At 43.8% G+C, this 20,605-nt stretch overlaps 4 protein-coding genes across 4 annotated transcripts in view; 1 reads left to right on the forward strand and 3 right to left on the reverse strand.

Annotated features, from left to right (window-relative positions):
* Positions 1 to 19,521, reverse strand: part of LOC107994456 (dynein regulatory complex subunit 7-like) — a 116,772-nt gene extending 97,251 nt beyond the window's left edge. The window contains exon 1 of the mRNA XM_062075031.1: positions 17,778 to 19,521. Within this exon, the coding sequence (XP_061931015.1) occupies positions 17,778 to 17,972 (195 nt within the window). The 5' untranslated portion in view covers positions 17,973 to 19,521. The remainder of the gene's footprint in view (positions 1 to 17,777) is intronic.
* LOC133666096 (uncharacterized) lies at positions 11,769 to 14,128 on the reverse strand. Its single transcript, XM_062075034.1, has 2 exons — positions 13,465 to 14,128; positions 11,769 to 13,396 (listed from the first exon to the last, which is right to left on the reverse strand). The coding sequence occupies exons 1-2, from the start codon at positions 14,126 to 14,128 to the stop codon at positions 13,098 to 13,100; spliced, it is 963 nt and encodes a 320-aa protein (XP_061931018.1). The 3' UTR covers positions 11,769 to 13,097.
* Positions 13,953 to 17,278, forward strand: LOC107994483 (protein distal antenna). Its single transcript, XM_017051440.3, has one exon. The coding sequence runs from the start codon at positions 15,152 to 15,154 to the stop codon at positions 16,499 to 16,501; it is 1,350 nt and encodes a 449-aa protein (XP_016906929.1). The 5' UTR covers positions 13,953 to 15,151; the 3' UTR covers positions 16,502 to 17,278.
* A 151-nt stretch (positions 19,522 to 19,672) lies between the features above and the next one.
* On the reverse strand, positions 19,673 to 20,519 carry LOC107994452 (dynein regulatory complex subunit 7-like). The gene is made up of 2 exons (XM_017051386.3): positions 20,255 to 20,519; positions 19,673 to 20,130 (listed from the first exon to the last, which is right to left on the reverse strand). The coding sequence occupies exon 2, from the start codon at positions 20,071 to 20,073 to the stop codon at positions 19,702 to 19,704; it is 372 nt and encodes a 123-aa protein (XP_016906875.1). The 5' UTR covers positions 20,074 to 20,130; positions 20,255 to 20,519; the 3' UTR covers positions 19,673 to 19,701.
* Between the last annotated feature and the right edge of the window lie 86 nt (positions 20,520 to 20,605).

Raw genomic sequence — 20,605 nt, forward strand, 5'->3', positions numbered from 1 at the left:
AAAGGCTGGTTGGTGGAAACCTTCTTCCACGTAAAATTTTGGCTGGTACAGGAAATTTAAGAGACGAGTCGAACGATTCTAAGAACGTTGCTTCAAAAATTCGTTTCGATAACTTGGAATTCCAAATTTGGAATTTCTTGAACCAGCAAATGTTCGATTCAATACTTTTTACTCACTCTATGTGTTAAAAAATGAAAGGATGGAGATTAGGGAACGTGGCGTGGGATTAACAAGAAGGATACTTTTGGATAATTTTTTATTCCTGTGTGCGAATAAATAAATAAAAGGAAACGGATGGTAGAAATTAGGAATTTTTACGAGTTTCGAGGATACTTTTGGGTATTTTTGGATACTTTTTACTCGCTCTATGTGCGTATAAAAAATGAAAAGAAGCGAAGGATAGAGATTAGGGAACATTAGTTCAAAAATTCGCTTAAGTCGTTTCCAACAAGTATTATTCAATACTGGATACTTTTTGCTCGCCATGTATGCGTATAAAAAAATAAATAAATAAATAAAAGAAAACAAAGGCTAGAAATTAAAAATTTTAGTAAGTTACGATGATACTTTTGGATACTTTTTACTCTATGTGAGTATAAAAAAATGAAAGGGAACGAAGGACAAAAATTAGGGAACAAGTATTATTCAATACTGGATACTTTTGGACACTTTTTACTCGCCCTGTATGCATGTTAAAAAATAAATAAATAAAAGAAAACGAAGGCTAGAAATTAAAAATTTTAGTAAGTTACGACGATACTTTTGGATACTTTTTACTCTATGTGAGTATAAAAAAATGAAAGGGAACGAAGGACAAAAATTAGGGAACAAGTATTATTCAATACTTTTGGATACTTTTTGCTCGCCCTGTATGCATATAAAAAAAAAAGTAAATAAATAAATAAAAGGAAGCGAAGGGTAGAAATTAGGGATCTTTACGTGGCACGGGTTAACAAGAAGGTTGAAAAGGAAAGAGAAGGAAAAAGAAAAGAGAAAAAGATATACCGGCGCGGGTAATCTGATCGGAGGTATGTAAATGGCGGATATTCTCGTTAAGGTGAAGCGTATCCGAATACTAGTTCGATATCGAGGAGGGTAGTGGGTGGTGGGTACAAAGAAGAAAAAGTAGCTGGACCGGATAGACGAACGAGCCACCCGACCGACCCGGTTGACTTTCGTTCGTTCGTTGAAATTTAAATATACGCAGAAGGAGAGAGAGACAACGCCATAGGGGTTGGTAGATTGGTAACGTTGATGGAAGAGCGTGTAGGGGAGAGAGAGGAGAGATTTCAATTAAAACATTCGGGAGGTCCTCTTTCTCTCTTTCTTTCTTTCTCTCTTTCTCTCTCTCTCTGTTTAGAGAGACGACGAGGGTGAGAAACGAGACCTTAAATCGCCACGGACTTTAAATACAATTGTCGAGAGAATTCGTGGAATAGAGAGGAACGAGGCGGAGGGGGGAGGGGGAGGGAGGGAGGAAACGATTTTTGCGGGAGAAGACCGATAAGTTTCCCTCGTGACCTACCACGATAATAATACCGTTCTCTGCTTTAAGCTTCCTTTTGAATAACCTGTAGGTCACCGTATAAAAAGGAAACTTGTTGCGTTTACTGATTGTATACGTGTGTGTGTATATATATATGTATATATATATACACATACACACACACACGTATATATATATATAGCGAAAGAGAAAAAGGGGAGAGAAAGAGAGAAAGCGAAAGATAGATACACACACGCGCGCGCGCATAAGCGCGTGCACATAACCATACGCGGAGTCGTACATAAACAGAGAGAGAGATGCACGGTACGTTCGTACGCGTGCGATTCACGTACGTACGTAGATACGTAGATACGTGTACGGGATGGAAAGAGAAAACGTTTCGCGACGATACGTCATAAAAACGACGTTACGCTCGATAGTACGGGAAGGAGGAGGAGGGGAGGGGGTAATAAAAGTGGAAGAACGGGGGGAAAGGTGGAAATAAAGAGGAGAGCGACGTTGCCCGTTCCTCGTTGGTCGCGCGATCTAATTAAAATTACTGGGCGATAGTTAGCCACGATAGCATCGCTCTATTTAGCGAGTTAACTCGATAATTTGTGTTTTCGGCTGAGTGCCGATCGTTAAAGCATCTGGTTGGGAAACTGTTTCGACGATGAATGGAATTGAGCCGGAGCAGACTGAATCTCAATGTAGCGCTCCATCGTCTCGCACTTGTTGCAACGCGCGTCGCGCACCCCAAGCAGAAAGATAGGATCGACCCACTTCTATAACTCGGCTTTCTGATATACGGCTATACACTCGAGCTCCAAACATCCGTGAGGGATTTATGATAAAGGACCGAGAGGATGGATGATAGGGGAAGGAGGGGTGGAGAGAATAGAGATCGCAGCTATTAAACGACGGTGAATCTTTGATCGAGCAGTCTCGTCGTAGTCTTTGTATCCACGTTCCCGCTGGATAATCGTTTCTCGATTATTTTATATATATATATACATGGAGACAATTCCTTCGACAAAAGTCTCCTTGCTTCTTTCTCCATCCCGGATCGATTTACCTTGATTAAGATAATTAGCGATAATTGTTAAAAGACGATCTAGCTTTTATTCCGCTTCTTTTTTCTTTTTCTTTTCTTTTCCTCGTCGAATAACAAAATTTTACCGATCTCGATAAACGATCCACGATTATTCTTTTTCACGATGAAAATCCCCGAGCTTGAAACCCCCTTGGAGCTTTTTATCGAGAAACCTTCGGGAAAGCCCCCTTTTTCCGGGGTATCGTTCGCGATACGCTAACGTATAGGTATGCCTGATAGCCGCGTAAATTGCAGCCCGCGTATCACGCTGCCGTACGTTCGTTCGACGGTCTACTTTACGCTCGACGGGCGAACAGAAATCGATTTCTCGCCCACGAACCTTCTATCCGTGGCGTAGCTCGGGATAGAACAGGTCCGAAACTCGGGTTACCGTATCGGGAGGAAAACGCGTCCTCGTGACTCTTACGATCTCGCTCTATCTCCCGGCCAAACCTTCCAATCTCTCCTTCTCCTCCTCCTCCTCCTCCTCCTCTTCCTCCTCCCCTCCTCTCTCGTTTTCTCCTTTCTTCCACCCGACCTTCTTTTTTTCTTTTCTTTTTTCCTCTTTTTTTTTATTTTCCTTCACGATCCTTCCTTCTCCTCGTCTTTTCTCCGTTGTTGGCCGCTTCGACCGTGGAGAAGAGTCCCTCGTTACGCCCCGATCTTCGGTTCCAGCCGGTCTTCCCTCTCGCCGTCCGCAATTATTCTCACCTTTTTCTCTCTCTCTCTCTCCCTGCCGTTCCTCGTTCCTCTCCTCTCACCCGTCCCTCGTCCCCTCCCTCCAATTTTCTCCTCGCCGCTCCTCTGCCCCCCGATCTATCCATCTATCTATCTATCTATCCATCTATCTATCTATCTCCGTCACCGTCTCCTCATCTTCCGCGCCACGATTTATTATATTTTTACAAGTTTCCACCCTATCGGTGTGTTACGCTCCGCTTCGTTCTCTCCATCGCATCGCGCCGGCAAAGAATTACCGGTTCGGTTCGGTTCGGTTCGAGTTCTCGTCTTATCGATCTTCCCGGTCGCCGTTCAACCGATGGACGACGCATAGGAGGAGGGAAGGTCTGCGGGCTGGATCGTGGAGCCGGGTCGCGATCCTTTTCACGCGGCCTGTTTTCCTCTCCCTGCCGAGGCCTTCCACCGAGAACAAAACGGACGTATACCCTCCGATCGGTCGTCTCCGCGACCTATCGGTCGTCTCCGCGACCTATCGGTCGTATATAGTCTGTGCCTGTGTAGCTGCGCGTTAGCTGCTAGGTAGGTGGGTAGGTAGGTAGGTAGGTAGGTAGGTAGGTAGGTAGGTAGGTAGGTAGGTAGGTAGGTAGGTAGGTAGGTAGGTAGGTAGGTAGGTAGGTAGGTAGGTAGGTAGATAGATATCCCGCTTTCTCTCGTGCGCGAGAGTTAACTCCTCGGGTCGTCCGAAGCCCGCGGTCGGTCGGTTGGTCGTGGCATGGCATAGCGTGGCATAGCGTGATATAGCGTGGCGTGGTGTGGCGTGCAGCTATGTATTTACACCAGGGTAGCTTCTCTCTCTTCCCCCCTCCGCCTCACTTTGCTCTCTCACCCGATGTCCTCCGCTCTTCACCGTGGTGTGGTCACCTTTCTCGTCCTCTCCTCGCGTCTCGTCCCTGCCTTCCCTCCCCCCTCTGTTTCGCCCCGTCACTCGGCCTTCTGGTATCTAGTACATAGGGCCGAAGTAGAATCGCGTCCTCGCTGCTGCCCTTCCAACGCGCTTCCAACGCCTCCCTTCTTCTCTCCTCGCCCACCACCACCACCACCGTCGCCCTCGCCTCCACCACCACCACCACCCACCCTCTCCCGCCGTCGATCCGTCCCTCTCTTATCCATCGCTTACGTCGATCGCTTCCTCTCTCCCTCTCGTTCTCCTTCTCTTCGTGTGTAGGGTGTGCAGGGTGGCTCGCGGCGAGAGAACGAACCCACCACACCGGGAGAACGGAACACGGTGGCGAAGAGAGGACAGGAAGGAAAGGCAAGGGTGAACGCGGGGTTATCGGAGGGGAAGAGAGAGGGAGGGGGAGGGAGAGAGGGAGACGGACGGAACGACCGATCGACCGATCGACCGGCCGATCGACCGACCGACCGACCGACCGACCGACGGACGGACGGAGCGGAGTGGAGCGGAGTGGAGGGGTTAGGAGACAGCTGCAGGCCATGCGAGGGTCCGTCGACCAGGCTTGGCCGTTTACCGCGGAATACACAGCGGAGCGAGAGAAACCGGCGGCGAGAAAGGGAGACAGGGTGATGGCCGGGCGAAACGAGGGAGAGCGAGACACGACCTACTTCGCCATTCCCCGCGACCCGTCCCTGCTCCACCCTCCGCTAACCCCCTCGCCCATCCAGAAACGCGCCAAGCGCGGCCGCGTTTCTCTCTCTCTCCCTCTCCCGCTCCCTCGCTCTCCTCTCTCCTCTCCTCTCTCTCGCCTCGTGGAACGCGCTCTCCGCTCGCTCTCCTCTCGCCACGATCCCTCGAGCGACCCTTGCCGCGCGCGTACACCGCGCTCTCTCGCCGCCCCCTTCGCCATCGCTTCGACCACCGCACCATCCCCCTATTAACCTTCTCTCCGTCTTTCCCTCCACCCGTCTCTCTCTCCCTCCCGACCCGTATCCCCCTCTGTCCCTTTCCATCGCGTGCAAACGACCGGTTTACCCTCTCGGTCGCCCCCTTCCCCCCTACCCTCCCCTCCCCTCCCAGCCCCTCACCCCGGGATACCTCCTGCCATCCGGCGACGGACCCGAACCCTTGGCGCCCCTTTGCTCTTAGCCGCGGATGCGAAACCCGCGGTCTGCTATATATACGGGGGCGAAGCCAACGGTCCAGGCTATGCTGTGCTATGCTGTGCTACGCCGAACCGAGAGCTCTAACCGAGAGAGAGAGAGCGAGAGAGCGAGCGAGCGAGAGAGAGAGGTTCGAACCAGCTACGGCCAAGTTCCCGTAACTCGCGCTCCGGTAAATTTCCACGGAGACCCTCCTTCCTCCTTCCACCTTCCAAACACACCTTTGCGCCGCTTTTCCTTTCCCCGTCTCTCTTCCTCCCGCGCTCGAACATATAACTCCGTCCCGCCTTCGCTTCCACCTTGGCCAACCATCGCTAGAGGTGATCTTTACGTTTTTCTTCGCAAAGCTGCTTATTTTTCTTCTTCCTTCTTTCCTCCTCTTCTTCTTCTTCTTCCGTTCTTTTTTCTCTCCTTTTCTCGGGGTGGTTTTTTCCTATTTTTTCGTTATTCGGCGACCGATCGTACGTAGAGCATCCCCTTCTTCGCCTTGTTCCATCGGCCAGCTACCAGGATTTCCACTTGGCTGCCGATTACGTGGGTGTCCAGGTAGATGTGAGATCGCAGAGATACGCGCGCGGGCGTACGGCACGAGGTAACAACCGCGTGGGCGTCCGATATACGTATACCGGACGGGGGTGGCCGCTATCGATTTTCCGTTTTAACGAACGAAATTTTCGAAAGCAGCCTTCCCTTCCTCTTCCGCACGAGTCGGGTGACGACATTTTTTTTCGACCCTGAGCTATATAAACCGAGAAAAGAGATTTCACCTCGTGGTTTTCACGCCGCGAAGAGGAGGAAAGAAATTCTTCTCCCCCCCTCTTCTCTTTTCCACAACACACAGTAATCGCGCTAATTCCCCTACAAATACCACGAACGTTTCTCTGAATGACCGCTGCAACAGGGTAGCGATGTATCTTTCATGTTACGAGAGCGAGAGAGAGTTTTGTCGGAGTGAAATCGAATCAAAGTTTTCAAGAACGGCAAACAAAGTTTGCGAAAGTATGCGGACCGAGCGATACATACAGAGGAGGAGAGAGGAAGAGAGATGGAGAGAGAGAAGGAAAGGTGAAAGTGGTGAAGGAAAAGTGGAAAGATGAAAGAGAGGGAAAGAAAGATATATATATATATACATATAGAGAGAGAGAGAGAACGTTCTGGAATTGCTTTCCCGATCCTATCGAAGGAATCCTAGTCCAGCAATTATGCGCGATATCCCTCACCTCCGTTTGCAATTAATACGATTTTCACGGGTCGGGGCGTGTGAACGCTCGAACGAGCCAGCGTGTTAGCTAGCGTTGCGCGAAAATTGAAAAGCATCGGGACGCGTTAATCGCGTGTACGCGGAACATCCATTAAAACAGGAGTCAAAACATCTCTCCGTGATTCCAGCTGCCACGTGTATCCGCCCCTTCCCACCTCCCCCCCTCCAACTAACGCACGACCGAAACGAAACACGGAACGGGGGAATAATGGGAAAAAAGAGGAAAAATCGCGGGGCGGGGAGGAAGGGTAGGCAGGGTAGGAAAATAAAGGGAGAAAGGGAGGGGGGGAAAAAATGCTACGCTGCAAACAGTGACAGAAACAGAAACAGAAACGCATAGAGAAAAACGAGGGAGAGAAAAAGAAGAATCGTTTTACGAGGGGTTGGTGGGAAGAGAGAGGACGAGAGGGAGAGAGAGAGAGAGAGGGAGACAGAGCAGAGCGATACGTAGTGAATGTAGAGGAACGCGATGGAAAATCCACGTGGAGCCGCGAGAAGCGAGAGGGAGCGCGAGAGAGGCGGCAGACGAAAGAGAGACATCGGGAGATACATTTATGAATTGCCCCATTCACGGAATGCGAATTCTCGCTCGGCAAACTTTAGGGGTCAACGGGTCGGGAACTGTTAGGTAGTTCTCCCATTGCTCGTACATGCGCTCTCCCTCTCGCCCACCCGATCCACCCCCGCGCTTGCTCTTGCTAGATATCTCTCCTTCTCTCTCTCTCTCCCCCCCTTTCCATCTCTCTTTCTGCTCCCATGGATTCCTCGATACATACAGCTGGTGTACCGATATATATCGACCACTCTTTCGAAACTTTTATCCACGTGGTTGCATTAACGAGCGAGTTAAGAACTCGTCCAACTTTCCTCTCCCCCCACTCCCTCTCCCTCCCCCCTTCCTTCCTTCCTTCCTTCCTTCCTTTCCTCTATTTCTCTTTCCCTCCCTTTTCGTTATATACCTTTCCACTTTCGATGGTGGACGGAGAATCGCACAGAGAGATGACCCTCGACCGCGTAGGAGGGTGGAAAGTTTATCGCGGAAGATCTCGACGATGATCGAGAGAGAGAGAGAGAGAAGAAGAAGAAGAAAAGGAAGGAGAGAGAAAGAGAAAGATGGAAAGGAAGAGAAACGAGTAGGGATAATCGTCGTTCAGAAGTCGCGGACCGTGCCGACCAGGCAACCAGACAGAGTTAGAGTTAAACTGGAAGGCAAAGGGAGGGAGAGCAGCAGGCATTATTCACTTTGCGGGAGTCGCTTCACCGCGGGCGTAATAATTTTCTTTTTTATGAATGAACTTCACTCTCCATGCTCTTTCTTTGCTTCGTCCTACTCTTTTACCCTTTCTCTCTCTCTCTCTCTCTCCCTTCTCGTGTTCCGTTCGTTTCTCCTGTTAGAGAGAGGTTCGGCGCCGAGTGTACGCGACACCGGGCATTCGTCTTCGTCAAAGCTGGGGGCCTCCCGTTTCTTGCATCGGGTCCCTTTGACTTTTCCATTGAGGAAAAACAGTATGGTCGATCGAGGGAGAGAGAGAGAAATTTAGCAGGGAAAAAAAGGATGAAAAATTACACCCTTATTAATCGATAAACGTTCGGTAAATTATCCATATCCAGATAAGAAGGTATCATCGACGCTCGTTTCGATGGCTCGTATACGTAAGAGCATTAGCACGAGTGCGTATTATCTGTTGAGGAAAAGAAAAAAAGAAAACGGGTCGTTTGTTGGAACAGGAAGTTGGGTTTATTACACTTTGAAATGGAAGCTTTTAACTCTGAATTATTGCCAATTCATCATTTGGCGATGCAACAGTCTATTATAAGAGAAAAGGTCGAGAAATTGTTAATACCTGAATCATTCCACAGGTAAGGTCGTTTTAAAGGTCGTCTAATTTTGATTATAATAACGATAATATTTATAATTGCTCCGTATATAATAATATATATAATTTCGACGGTGGAAAGTCTCAAATAAAAGCGTTCCCAAGATTCGACGTCGCCATTTTTAAAAGTCGAAGAGAAGAATAAAAAGGATGAAACGATCGAAAGGGAAACCGAACGCATTCCTCTCGAATATACGATACGAATATACGCGTACATTTCGTTCAAGTTTGTTTTTCAAATGTCGCAATGAAAATTCTCTCGTTCGCGTGTCCGAGAGAGGAATTTATATCCCACTTACGAGAATCGAGGCACCCGTCAATAACTTGGGATAAAGACATGCGGTGTACAGACTCCTGTATTGTAATTTCTTTCTACCCCACGTGAATTGGCCCAGGTCAAAAACTTCCTTTATTCCGCCACACTGGGACGAACATTTGGACAACAAGTTAATCCTTCGCCTCACTTTCTCTCTCTTCTACCTGACCTGAGTATATTTTAACTTGTCCCTGTCCCTGTAGCCGTAAAAGCGAAACAAAGAAAAACGCGCGAACAAGAGTGATTTAAGTGCTCTATGGAATTATTAATCGTACCCCTGGCCGAGAGACCGAGAATAGTATAAAACCGGCGCGTAATCGTACACTACACAACAGCTCTCCATTATACGCCCTATTAGCTTTTAGTAGATGTCTTTTACCCTCTCCCTGTCTCGGTATCCGGCGAATTCATCATATTTTCCCCTAACCGCTTCTCGAAAAGAAAGAAAAAAAATCGTTTTATCCTCTCACTCGTTCTATTCGTATCGTTGCGAAACGTAAGGTTGATTAATTACTCGATGAAAAGGATGATTCCTGTTCGATAATTGCACAGGAACGTGAAGAGAGAGAGAGAGAAAGAGAGGAAGAAAAAAAGATCGAATTTATTAAGCTATTGATATCCGCTATTGGAAAAATGGAATTTATTTTAGAGAAAATTTTTTTTTTTTTTATTAAATTAATTTCAATCGGAAACAATAAACTTCTGGAGTTAAGGTATTGAGGGCGAGAGAGAGAGAGAGAAGAGAAGGAGACAATTTTAATCGAAACGATTTTGTAGTTTTGAAATTCAGCTGGCTAGTGAATCATCATAATTCATCTGATGATTATTCGACTTGACAATTAGTTGATCGTAAAATTTTACAAAATTTTACCGAACAAAAGTGAAAAATATCGAGTACTTTCTCTCGTACTTTCGTGAAACTATGGACACAAATCGACCTGAACGTGACTAAAGCTGGCCCTCGTCCGAGGGAAGCGTCGTAAAAGTCCGAGCCTCGATAATAAGGTAGAGGGAGAGAGCTTCGATAATCCGTGTCCGGATAACCGATAGTCGATTCCGTCCACCTAATCCTGCGCCCGTTTTCTTCGAAAACTGCGACTCCTCTGTTTCGATGTTGGTATTCGTCATCGGCCGTCGAACAGTAAACAAGTCTTTCCCCCTCGGAAGACAATCGGTAACCCCGGCCATTGTTCATCCAAGTGTCCAACAATTACACTGCTAATCCTCCAGAATATTCCAATCGCTTTCTCGAACGTTATTCGTGTCGTCTATTTATTATACGATTTAAGATGCATTTAAGATTCACGCGTATTCTTTATTTATTTATTTGATCATTGCCAATTAAAGGGATTCTTATTTATTTTAGAATACGATATTATATTTCGTGTTATATTATTAGGTGACGATATTGTTGTAGTAATAATATTTTATACGAATCGGTCAATGATTTTTGAATTTTTGATATCGAAATGAAGATAAATATATATATATATATAAAAAAGGTTTATTTGCTCGATAATCGATAATAAAAGTATCTAATAAAAATGGTAAATATTTACGTTCTAGGGTTAAGGTTATTCTATTTTAATGCAGGGAAAACACTTTCACTGGTTCGGGGGAAAATACATATGGATACGGCAAAGTTACGAGACTTTGAACTTCGTATAGGATTCCGGGTTTCTGGAGCTTGCAAACTTCGAGAGACTTTGCCGCGCAACTTTCCAATGGAGAATAAATCGAAGAAGCACGATGGAATTTCGAAGTTGCGATTATTTAACCGGCGCGATATCAGAGTTGCGAGGAACACTCGCAACAGCCGTAGTCGTGGAGAGAGATGGAGTTCTTCCTGTTAACCAATACCGGTTGCTTCTTTCTCGGGAAATTACAATGTAACTTTTGCGCTCCGGGGTATTCCCTAATATGAACATTCCATATGGTACGATTTCACCACTAAATATAACCTTAATATAATTATGTATACAATCTGAACGAAACGATATCAACAAATTATCAATTATCTTCCGTTATACTGTTGTTTAATGAATATATTTTTAAAAATCTCCAATCTCTTTAAAAATAATCGCAAAAAATAAATTTTAAACGATACTCAATCCATATAACATAACAGCTGAACTAAACTTGTGATCTTAAAAAAAAAAAAGTCATTTATCCATTCAAAACTGTTCAAAAAAAGACTACGAAATATGATATTCGATTAAAAATAAAAGAAATAAAAAAATAAAAAAAAGAAAGTTCAATTTTCTACATATAAGGATTTAAAATTCTCGTGGTTTTCGTATCTACCAGTAGCGAAAATAATCCAGGCCATTTTCTCTGCTCTCATCCGGTACACGCGCATCTTTTTCGCGGAACGATCGCGACCGTTACGTCTGGGACCGGCGAGCGTGTCACGTAGCGCGCACGAACGCAGCCGCTAACGCACACCAATGTGCTTCGGGTCGCGTCGTCTCTGTTAAACCTCTTTTTCCTTCTCTCTCTCTCTCTCTCTCTCTCTCTCTCTCTTTGCACAACGCGTACATCCTTCCGCGAAAGGCCGAGCCGCGAGGGAAGCAGGTGAAAATTAATTGTACGGGTTACCGGCTCGAGTGGCAAAGGAGCACACGGGTTTGCCTCGCCACGGTGTTGTCTGTGCGCGGTGCGCAAAGTGCGCCTCGCCGCGTACCCGAGAGGACGTGTCGATCGATTTTGCCCTCTTCTCCCCCCTCGAACCGTCCGTCCATCCGTCCGTCCGTCCGTTCGTCCGACCGTCCTCCTCCTCTTCCTCCTCCTCCTCCTCCTCCTCCACCTCTTCCTCCACCTCATCCTCTCCCTCCGCCCCCTCCTCATCCTCATCCACCTCTTCCTCTCCCTCCGCCCCCTCCTCATCCTCATCCACCTCTTCCTCCTCCTCCATCTCTCGCCGCTCCTCACTCCTTTCTCTTTCACGCCTTCGTCCTTTCCCCTTTGCGCGACTCTCCGTTCGTTAATCGGCCGCCGTACGTCCGACCGCGTCGTCTCTTTCTCTCTCGACGAGCCACCGATATCGAGATCGATAAGGTGTATCCGGTGACGTCCGCGCGCCACCGCTATCTTTTCGATCTCTGTGCGCGCTCGAAATATTTTCGTAACGCCGTTTAACCTCGATAACGGTACAGACCGCACTCTTGCCTTTCCTACCACCAATTTTATCGATAAATATCGTATGTAGTTTATATATGTACAAACGCGATGATTATGAATACCGAGAATATGTATACGAGTACCTAATATTGGGAGATATATATATATACATATATATATATATATATACACACATATATATATATATATATATACATATATATTGATGAACGTAATAAATTCGAAAATGTTTGCTTATTTTTTCCTTTCAGGTTAATGATTAGCATCTTCTCTTTATTCTTCTTTTGGTTCTATCGTTATCGTCATCGATGTTCGACTTTGATTGATCCTCCCTACCCTCTTCATCCCGCCACTCGATTCGAACGGTTCGCCGCGCGTTACGTAAAACGCGAACGCGTTTTTTCCCTCTAACCAGTGCGCGTTCCCCTTTAACGTCCGCTTATCGTGCGCACACCATGTTTTATGTATATGTATGTATATGTGTGCGTGCGCGCGTGCGAGTGGAAGGAGAGCCCGATATATTTTGGGGTACGATTATTTCTGGAACGAGCGAAAAATCCGTAGCATTCGAGGTATTCCCAGTTTCCCCATCTATGAACGCACAGGTAATATAACGTCGTTTTCTTCTCGCTTGGTCGTCATTGTGCGTCCTCCGTCGTGGCCGTGTCGATTCGAGCAAAGTGGGACTCGAAGAAGGCCAAAGCTGGCGTGGCGTTCGAGCGCAAACGTGAGCGTGCGTAGTCTCGCGCGCGCACAAGCGCACGATAATTATCGGCAGGGTAGGGCGACTCGTTCGGCCGCGAAAAAGAAATCGACGTAGGTGCCGGTCGCGCCGGTGTGTCCGAGCGTGTATTTACCACGGTAAATACGCCGCCGGAGGCACGGTAAATTTATCCGCGAATTACCGCGGCGTTCCTCCTTATACACTCGCGGCTCTCTCTAGCTCCGTAACTCTGCCGTCGTTCGCGTACGGATTTTAGGCCGTGCTCATAAATCCGGCTCTTCCCTAGGGGCCGAGCTGTACAGGAGAGGAGGGAAGGTCGGATTTAAGGGTTTTGCCACAGGTTCGGTTCACTCTCTCTCTCTCTCTCTGTCTTTTTCCTGTTCCATTCCTCTCTGTTCCTCTATATTTTAGAGACGAGAGAGATCCTAGAATCGCGGGAAATTAAACGGGCGTTCGGGACACGGGCGAAAAAATCGCGTCGCTCGTAAATTTCACGACGACCAAGCGAGCGGCCAACCGTTCGCCTCACCTCGCCTCCTCTCGCCACTCCTCGCTTTACCTCACCTCGCCTCACTGCGCCAAGCCTCGTTCCCTCGCTGCTGCTGCGAACAGTCGGCCGACCGGAAACTCGGACACGTTGAGTCTCGAAGACGGCGATCGCTCGCGTGTGCACAAGATGTATATGTATATATAAGGGAACTAAAAGTATCATGCAACGCGTTAAAGAAAAAATAGATATAAAGTATAGAAAAATCATCTATATATACCTTTATTCTTTTTCATTGTTATCCTATCTATATCGCATCGCGTATTCGTAAGGACCTTATTCGTGCTAGACGACGAAGACGACGACGACGACGACGACGATGACGACGACGACGGCGATGGGGACGATGGTTGAGAGAACCGGCAAGGGTCGTGGACTTGTAGAGGGGTTTTAGTGGATAAGGGCATGGAGGGGTAAAGAACGAGAGAAACGCGGTTCGACAGCACACCGTCGATGGAAGGAACATACCAAGGGACGAAAGGAAGAAGAGGACGAGAACGCGAAGGGGCAGGCGGAAGGGCGGCAATGGGACGAGAAACAAGGGGTAGAGGAGTGAAGAGGGGGAAGGGGATCGAGAAGGGACGATAGGTAGCGTAGAAGAGCCAAGAGTATAGGCAAGACGAGAGGTACGATGGGGATAAAGCAAGACGCACATCGCAGCATGGCAAAGCATGGCAAGGCGAGGCACAAGCTGGGCTGCGGCGGAGTTTCACGGGAAGAGCGGGGCGGGCAGAGAGGAAGGGCCGAATGGCGCGGTGCCGCACGGTGAGGGGAAGTCCGGGCAGTGGGGAGAGAGGGGAGGGGCAGAGAAGACGGCGTCGCGAGTCCGCGGAAAGCCGGCGACCACCACCGCAGTTGAGCGTGACGATTCGTCGCGAGAGCATCGTGCGTTGCTGTTTCTCGCGACAGTCCACGTGCGTTTGTCCACGTGCGCTCTCGTGTGTAACGTAGTGTACCGTGCGCACACATCGAAACAGTTAGCTGTGAGCTGTGGAACTGTGTAGATCGACAACGATCACTACACATAGGCGGTCGACAGGCGAAGAGCGACGCGACGCGACGCGCGCCCCTAAAAGCAGTTATACGCTAGGTAGCCAGCGACGATAGACGCAGCGCACATACAGCGACGGTTCAGTCGAGGTCGATCCACCGTCAGGTGACGATCGTCGGTGTCACGGTCTTTCATACGACTATTATTGGGTGATATATTCTATCGATGAATCTTGGGAATTGAACGCGAGGCGCGCCAGTGTGCTACTGTTTTGCAATCTGTAGAACACGCGTTATTAAAATATAGTTGAGGAATTATTTGAAATTTTCTTGGATCTTTTCATCGGTCTTGTTGATCGATCACTTCGAGTGAAGAAAAGAAAGTGAATTATAAGAACGCAGTGAAAATTGATCAGTGTGTTAGCGTGAGGCTTCTTATGTGCCACGCTTACCACGATTTATCGAGTGTTTTCAAGAGGACGAAATGCGACTGAGAAGTCGCGCGAAATACTCTGAAGATTATTCTACGAATTCGAACACTGTGTTTTCGTGGTGTGAGTAACATCGCGTGAAAAACATCGAATATTTGTCGATTATTGAACGGAAATCAAGAACGACAATTAATCGAGTGAGATTTCGGCAAATCGTCGAAAATTTCACTGTGTTTTTGCAGAATTAATAAAAGGATTTACGGTGTGAAATAAATAATTTTCAACCTGGATCTAAGGACGACAAATCTGAGCATTTACGTGGACGACCCTAATCGGGTGTTAAACGTTCGCGAAAAATTGCGTGGTAGGGATCGCAAAGTTAGCAAAATAGATCCTAAAGTGATTGACGAAGGCATCACAACGACGGAGGACGGTGGTTACGAGGATCGTTTGCGAGAAGGCGCGAAAGATAGTCGTCTCGCTGGAATGAGGGGCGAGTCGGCGCGTCCCGGTAAGCGTCCTTTAAGGGCGCTTTCCGCTTCTGAAAAGATGGATGCGATACAGAGAGTTCACGAAGGAGAGAGTAAAGCATCGGTCGCACGAGATATTGGAGTGCCGGAATCGACATTACGTGGATGGTGCAAATCCGAACACAAGATCAGGGGCATGGCAAGGAATTCGTCAACGCCGGACAGTGAGGCTCATTCACCTGCTTCGTCTTCTGGTGCGAATGTTGCAGCTGGTAACTTGGCCGGTGGATCGGCAAATCTGTCAAGCGAGGATGAGGGTCCTTGCGTGAAGAAATCAAAAATAGATCAACAAACGTCGGTAAATAGCGCGGGCACGTCGTTCGTCGGTAGTGATGTTTGTACCGATACGGATGGTAAACAGGACAACAAGCCGAAGATCGATTACGTAGGATTGATGACCAGCATGGCGGGCATGAGACCCGAAAATAGTTCTCTTCTTCTGCAACAGCTGGGCCTGTTGTCCGGCGCCACCGGTACGCTCGCCAAGAATTTGTTGAGCATGTCACCGGCTTTATCACACGGCAGCACCGTCGGTCTCGTCGAGAACGGTCTTCAGTATACAAAGAACACTGGAAACGCGTGTATTACGAACTTGAATAGTCTGAATAGTAGTAACAAAAGGCATAGTATTTCGGCAATCGCGCCAACACAAATGGATTCCGTAGTCGCAAAATCGTGCAGTACACGAAAAAGTCTGCCACCTGCAGCAGAAGCGCCATCGACTCCGGTTCCTGCATCCCCTAGAAAAACGAACGAGAACAACAGTATTCAAAGATCAACGAACAAGCCTAAAAAGGACAGCAATGTGAACAGCGGCAACAAGAAGGTGGACGAGGCGTTATGGCTATGGCTGACACAGCAGCAACAGCTGCTCGGTCAACAGTCGGCGAGTTTCAATCCGAGCATCAATCAGCAGGATGGCTCGTGGTTCTGGCAATGGTACAAGCAGTGTAGTTTCCCACTGATAACACCGACACCGCTAGCGCCTAGTCCGGTCGCTAAGAAATCGCCGAGCAAAGCAAGAGCCATGCTTGACAACGTGCTTTGCAATAATAACAACGACAATGTGAAACGGAGTTTAACTATGGACGAGGAATCCGCTACTGCAGCGGAAGACATCGAGTCAACTGACGTGCCGAATAGTACGGAAGAAGCGATCGAACACGGCGAGAAGTTTTTCAAATGGTTGGATAAATGTTCTGAACCAGCGGTCACAAGGCTTCAAATCATACAATTCAAATATCTATTGGACAATTTGAAAGCGTGTAGGAAGAAGTCGACTAGCTTGAAACAAAGTAGAAAGTAGGCGAGGAGAGAAGAGACAAGCTGTGATGCTAAATATATATTCTTAGGAAAGAAGAGTGTATTAGCCGCGACTCATGAGGTGGAAAAAAATAGGTAGAATCGAACAGAGACAAACAAACAGACGAATGATGAAATAAAGATGGAGAGAAAATAAAAGTTGACTTGTTGTTTCTCTCCTTATACTATTGTACACAATGTACAATTTGTTGATCTCTTATCGTCGAATTCCTTCGTGTTCCATCAAAACGATTTTTTTTTTTCACTTATTTCTGTTTCTTATTGTTTCGTTCTTGCCGATCCAGAGATTCATATCCTCGTGTTTACGATTCGCGTGTGTGTGTGAATGTGTACGAGAGAAATACGAATGAGAAAAAAATGTGTTGTTCGCCTTTTCCCACCGGATTCTTTATTATATCTCTCTAATTTAAATGAATCAATGCACAATTATGTGTTTTAACCCGCTCCTCGTGTTTTTTTGAATTGAGTTCGTTCTTTCTTTCTTTTATTCTTTTTTTGAGTTACCTTAAGACCGAATCAAAATAGGTCGTAATGATTTTACATTTTCTTTATATTAAAACCTTGTATATAAGTGTATACCAAATTCTTGAATGGACTGTTGTAATTATAATAAAAGATTAAGATGTTCGTAGAGAGGTATTATTATCGATTATACTTTATCATTTGTTAGTGTAAGTGCGTGCGTGTGCGCGCGATGGGAAATTTCTTCGCGGTCAGATAAAAATAAAAATAAAAAAAGATTATACAGTCTCGACCGATAGACAATGTTGTGTTTTAAAATTTTTTATCCTGTTACATTATCCTGGACATATACAATCGATAAGTATGTATAATCAAAATCAAGAATCGTGAATCTACGTTATCTACGGTCGAGAATCCATTCATTTTAATTTTGCGTTTACATTCTAATTATCGCGCAGATATATTTGAAAAAAATAATAGCTTCATGATATTTAATTATAGGCTGCACTTTTTCCCAAACAGTTCTACCTCTCATTTTGTTAGTTATTTACTTACGGTAAATAATAATAAGATTTAAAATAATGTGTGCACGTGACTCGCACGAAACTATGGTCCAAACAAATAAATTCGAGATAAAAAATGACAAGACGATATTTGTTATATCGATGAGAAATTATATATATTATATATATATAATATATATATATATATATAAAGTATATATATATTTAAGGACCTTTGTCGCTTAGCTTTATAAAATAAGATGTTTGATGACAACAATACGTTTGACTACTTACCATTTTGAGTGGTTTGTTCAGTGGTTCGTACTTAACGTAGTCACTGACAAATTTTCCGCACTCCTGCCACGTGTACAGTTCCGGGTATGGCAGTGTACTTCGTTTAATAGTCGTAGACATAAATTTCTGCACAAAAAGCGATTTAAACTTATAAAGACACTTCCTATCATGATTTTGTTTTCTTATTCTTAACATTACTTTGTTATAGCAAGATTAGTTCCAAGAAAGAGATTTTTTTTTTTTGTCTTTCGTATATTTATTCTTTTTTCTTCTCTCTCTCTCTCCCTCCCTCCCTCTCTCCCCCTCTCCCCCTCTCTCATGTGCTACTGTTGTGAAACAAATTCGTTACTGTCGATCCGCCATATTAGTTTTATCGATATATTTGAAAACTTTTTCAAGATTTTCGAAGCATTTATAAGTTTTCTTATTCTCTCTTTTTTTTTTTCTGAGAAAATATCGTTTCATAAAATGATTGTTCCTATCGTGTTCACGTAATGCGCGAAACGTTAGGTACACTGAAAGGAAATAATCTTGCAGTTAGCAATGTATATTTATAAAAACTGACAAATGACAGAAAACCAAAGTGAAGAAAGTACTGTCAAATGATGGTACGTGTAAATAAGACTGTGACCGTGCACTTGCACGCAAAGTGCATAACATATATTGTAGAACATTTGAAGCATGTATGAATAAATGTATAGCGAAGTTTATTTTTATTATTTAGATTGTAGAAAAGGAAATTTTTTCGGGTGTATTAGAATGATTCCTATTATACAGTTATATTTCCATTATAGTTGCATTAAATGAAGAACAAACGAATAAGAAAAAATAATAATAATGAGAAACTTAATCTATCAAGAATGACATTCCTCGTTACATATAAAATAACATTTGAAAAACTTAAATTTTGAATAACTGATAATTTTTTTTATAACATATTTTAATTTTTATACGAAAAATAATATCTTTATACAATAAATAGAGAGAAATATTTATTAAAAGAATAAACTAGAAAAAGGAAACAAAATACCAACATATTCGCATAATTTTTTAATTTATTCTTTTTTTTGAAAATCGAAAAGAAAATCATAAGTAACGAGAAATGATATTTTCTTCATTGAAAGATACTAAATGTAAGAATATTGATTCTGTTTCGAAGAATACTTCGTTGCAGATGGATTGCGAAATCGGATCATTTCTTTTTTAGTATCGACTATATTTTTTACGATCGTTGTTTCGTTTGTATAAAAGTTAATTATTTAGATAAAAAAGAAAATAATAACGAAACACGTGTTGTAATATGCAGAAAGTGTGTAATGTAAATATATATGATGTTATATATAAATATTGGAGAATCTTTTAAGCTATTATGAGTTTACAATTATGCGTTGATTTTGAGAAACGTTAATAAGAAACGTAATTTCCTATACATTGCTGTTATTCGTCATCTTCAAATATCCAAAAGTTAAAGAACATCATGTTAACTTGAGATCATGTTATGAGAGTAGCACCAAAAATTATGCCAATGACGAATATCAATTTGTCATGATTAAAATGAATGATTTTTGCGTTTTTTAGTTCGACTGCGCGGAAGAATCTTGAATAAATAAGCTAATATTGAAAATTTATTGTAGATGAAAAGAATCGATAAATCGTAAATAACAATCGAGTCTCTCGATTAATCTTTAATTTAATACTTAAAAAATTATTAATTTTAACGAAGCAAATAATAAATAAAAAAAGAATTATTTAAACAATTGAAATTTTCATAAAAACCATGATCCACACTTTAATCCAATTGTATAATTTATAATATTAAACATATTATCTTTAATATAATTAGAGACAAGAAGAATGGAATCGGAGATATCATTAGATTTGAATTGGAAAGCTCTATTATTATCTTATTATTAATTTTTTAATTTTATAATATACTTACTTGTATACCACATTCATTTTCACATACTAATAATAATGGTTTTCTTTTTGGATATTTTACGTGAAACTGTTGTCGAAAATTTTCGGCATACCATGCAAGCAACTTTTCTTTATCACTGAGAGTACAATAACTACTTGGAAGTCTTCTTAGGTAAAGATCTTTTGTGTAATCAATTTCTGGCCAGCATAACTTGATCAGACATAGTTCTTGTTGTACTTTTTCTATAAGTTCTTTCGTTATTTTAAGAATACCTTCTTTCGTTAATTTTTCTTCCAGTTTATACTCTTCTTCTTCCACAGAAGTAATAGTTGATATACTTTCATAACTTTCAAATGCAGTCTTTTCATCTTCTTCCATTTTTAGTTGAACGATTTACAACAAAAATAAGGTTAATAACTTGTTAAGTGTTTGTATCTAAGAATGTCACAATTTAAATTATTAGGAAAATTGTTTATTGTCATGGTAACTTAAGAAAACAAGGTGTTTCTTAAATATGATAGTTTCTAAAATGCTCGATAGACGGCAGCATGTTCCGTACCTGTTTAAATTGCGTAAGAATATAATGAACATATCAGTCATAACCTTTTTATCATATTATCTACATTGAATAATATGGTAAATTAGTAAAATCGTATATAATCCATATAACTTATTGCACATTTTGTATAATTTTTCTCTGTGATTCAAGAGGGCGTATATTTACAAGAATTCCTTATTATGACATCTGTAAAAAGGACCGTAAACAATGGACATATTTCAGTTATGAACAATGTATCGACAATAGGTAAGCTTATGTTCAACTTAAACATATTTAAATCTTTAGATATTCAGAATATGTACATTGTACATATAATTGTACAATACAATAAATTGCATTTTATACAAAAAG

The sequence above is a fragment of the Apis cerana genome, linkage group LG5, assembly GCF_029169275.1.
Source record: "Apis cerana isolate GH-2021 linkage group LG5, AcerK_1.0, whole genome shotgun sequence".
In the NCBI taxonomy this organism is placed as follows: domain Eukaryota; kingdom Metazoa; phylum Arthropoda; class Insecta; order Hymenoptera; family Apidae; genus Apis; species Apis cerana.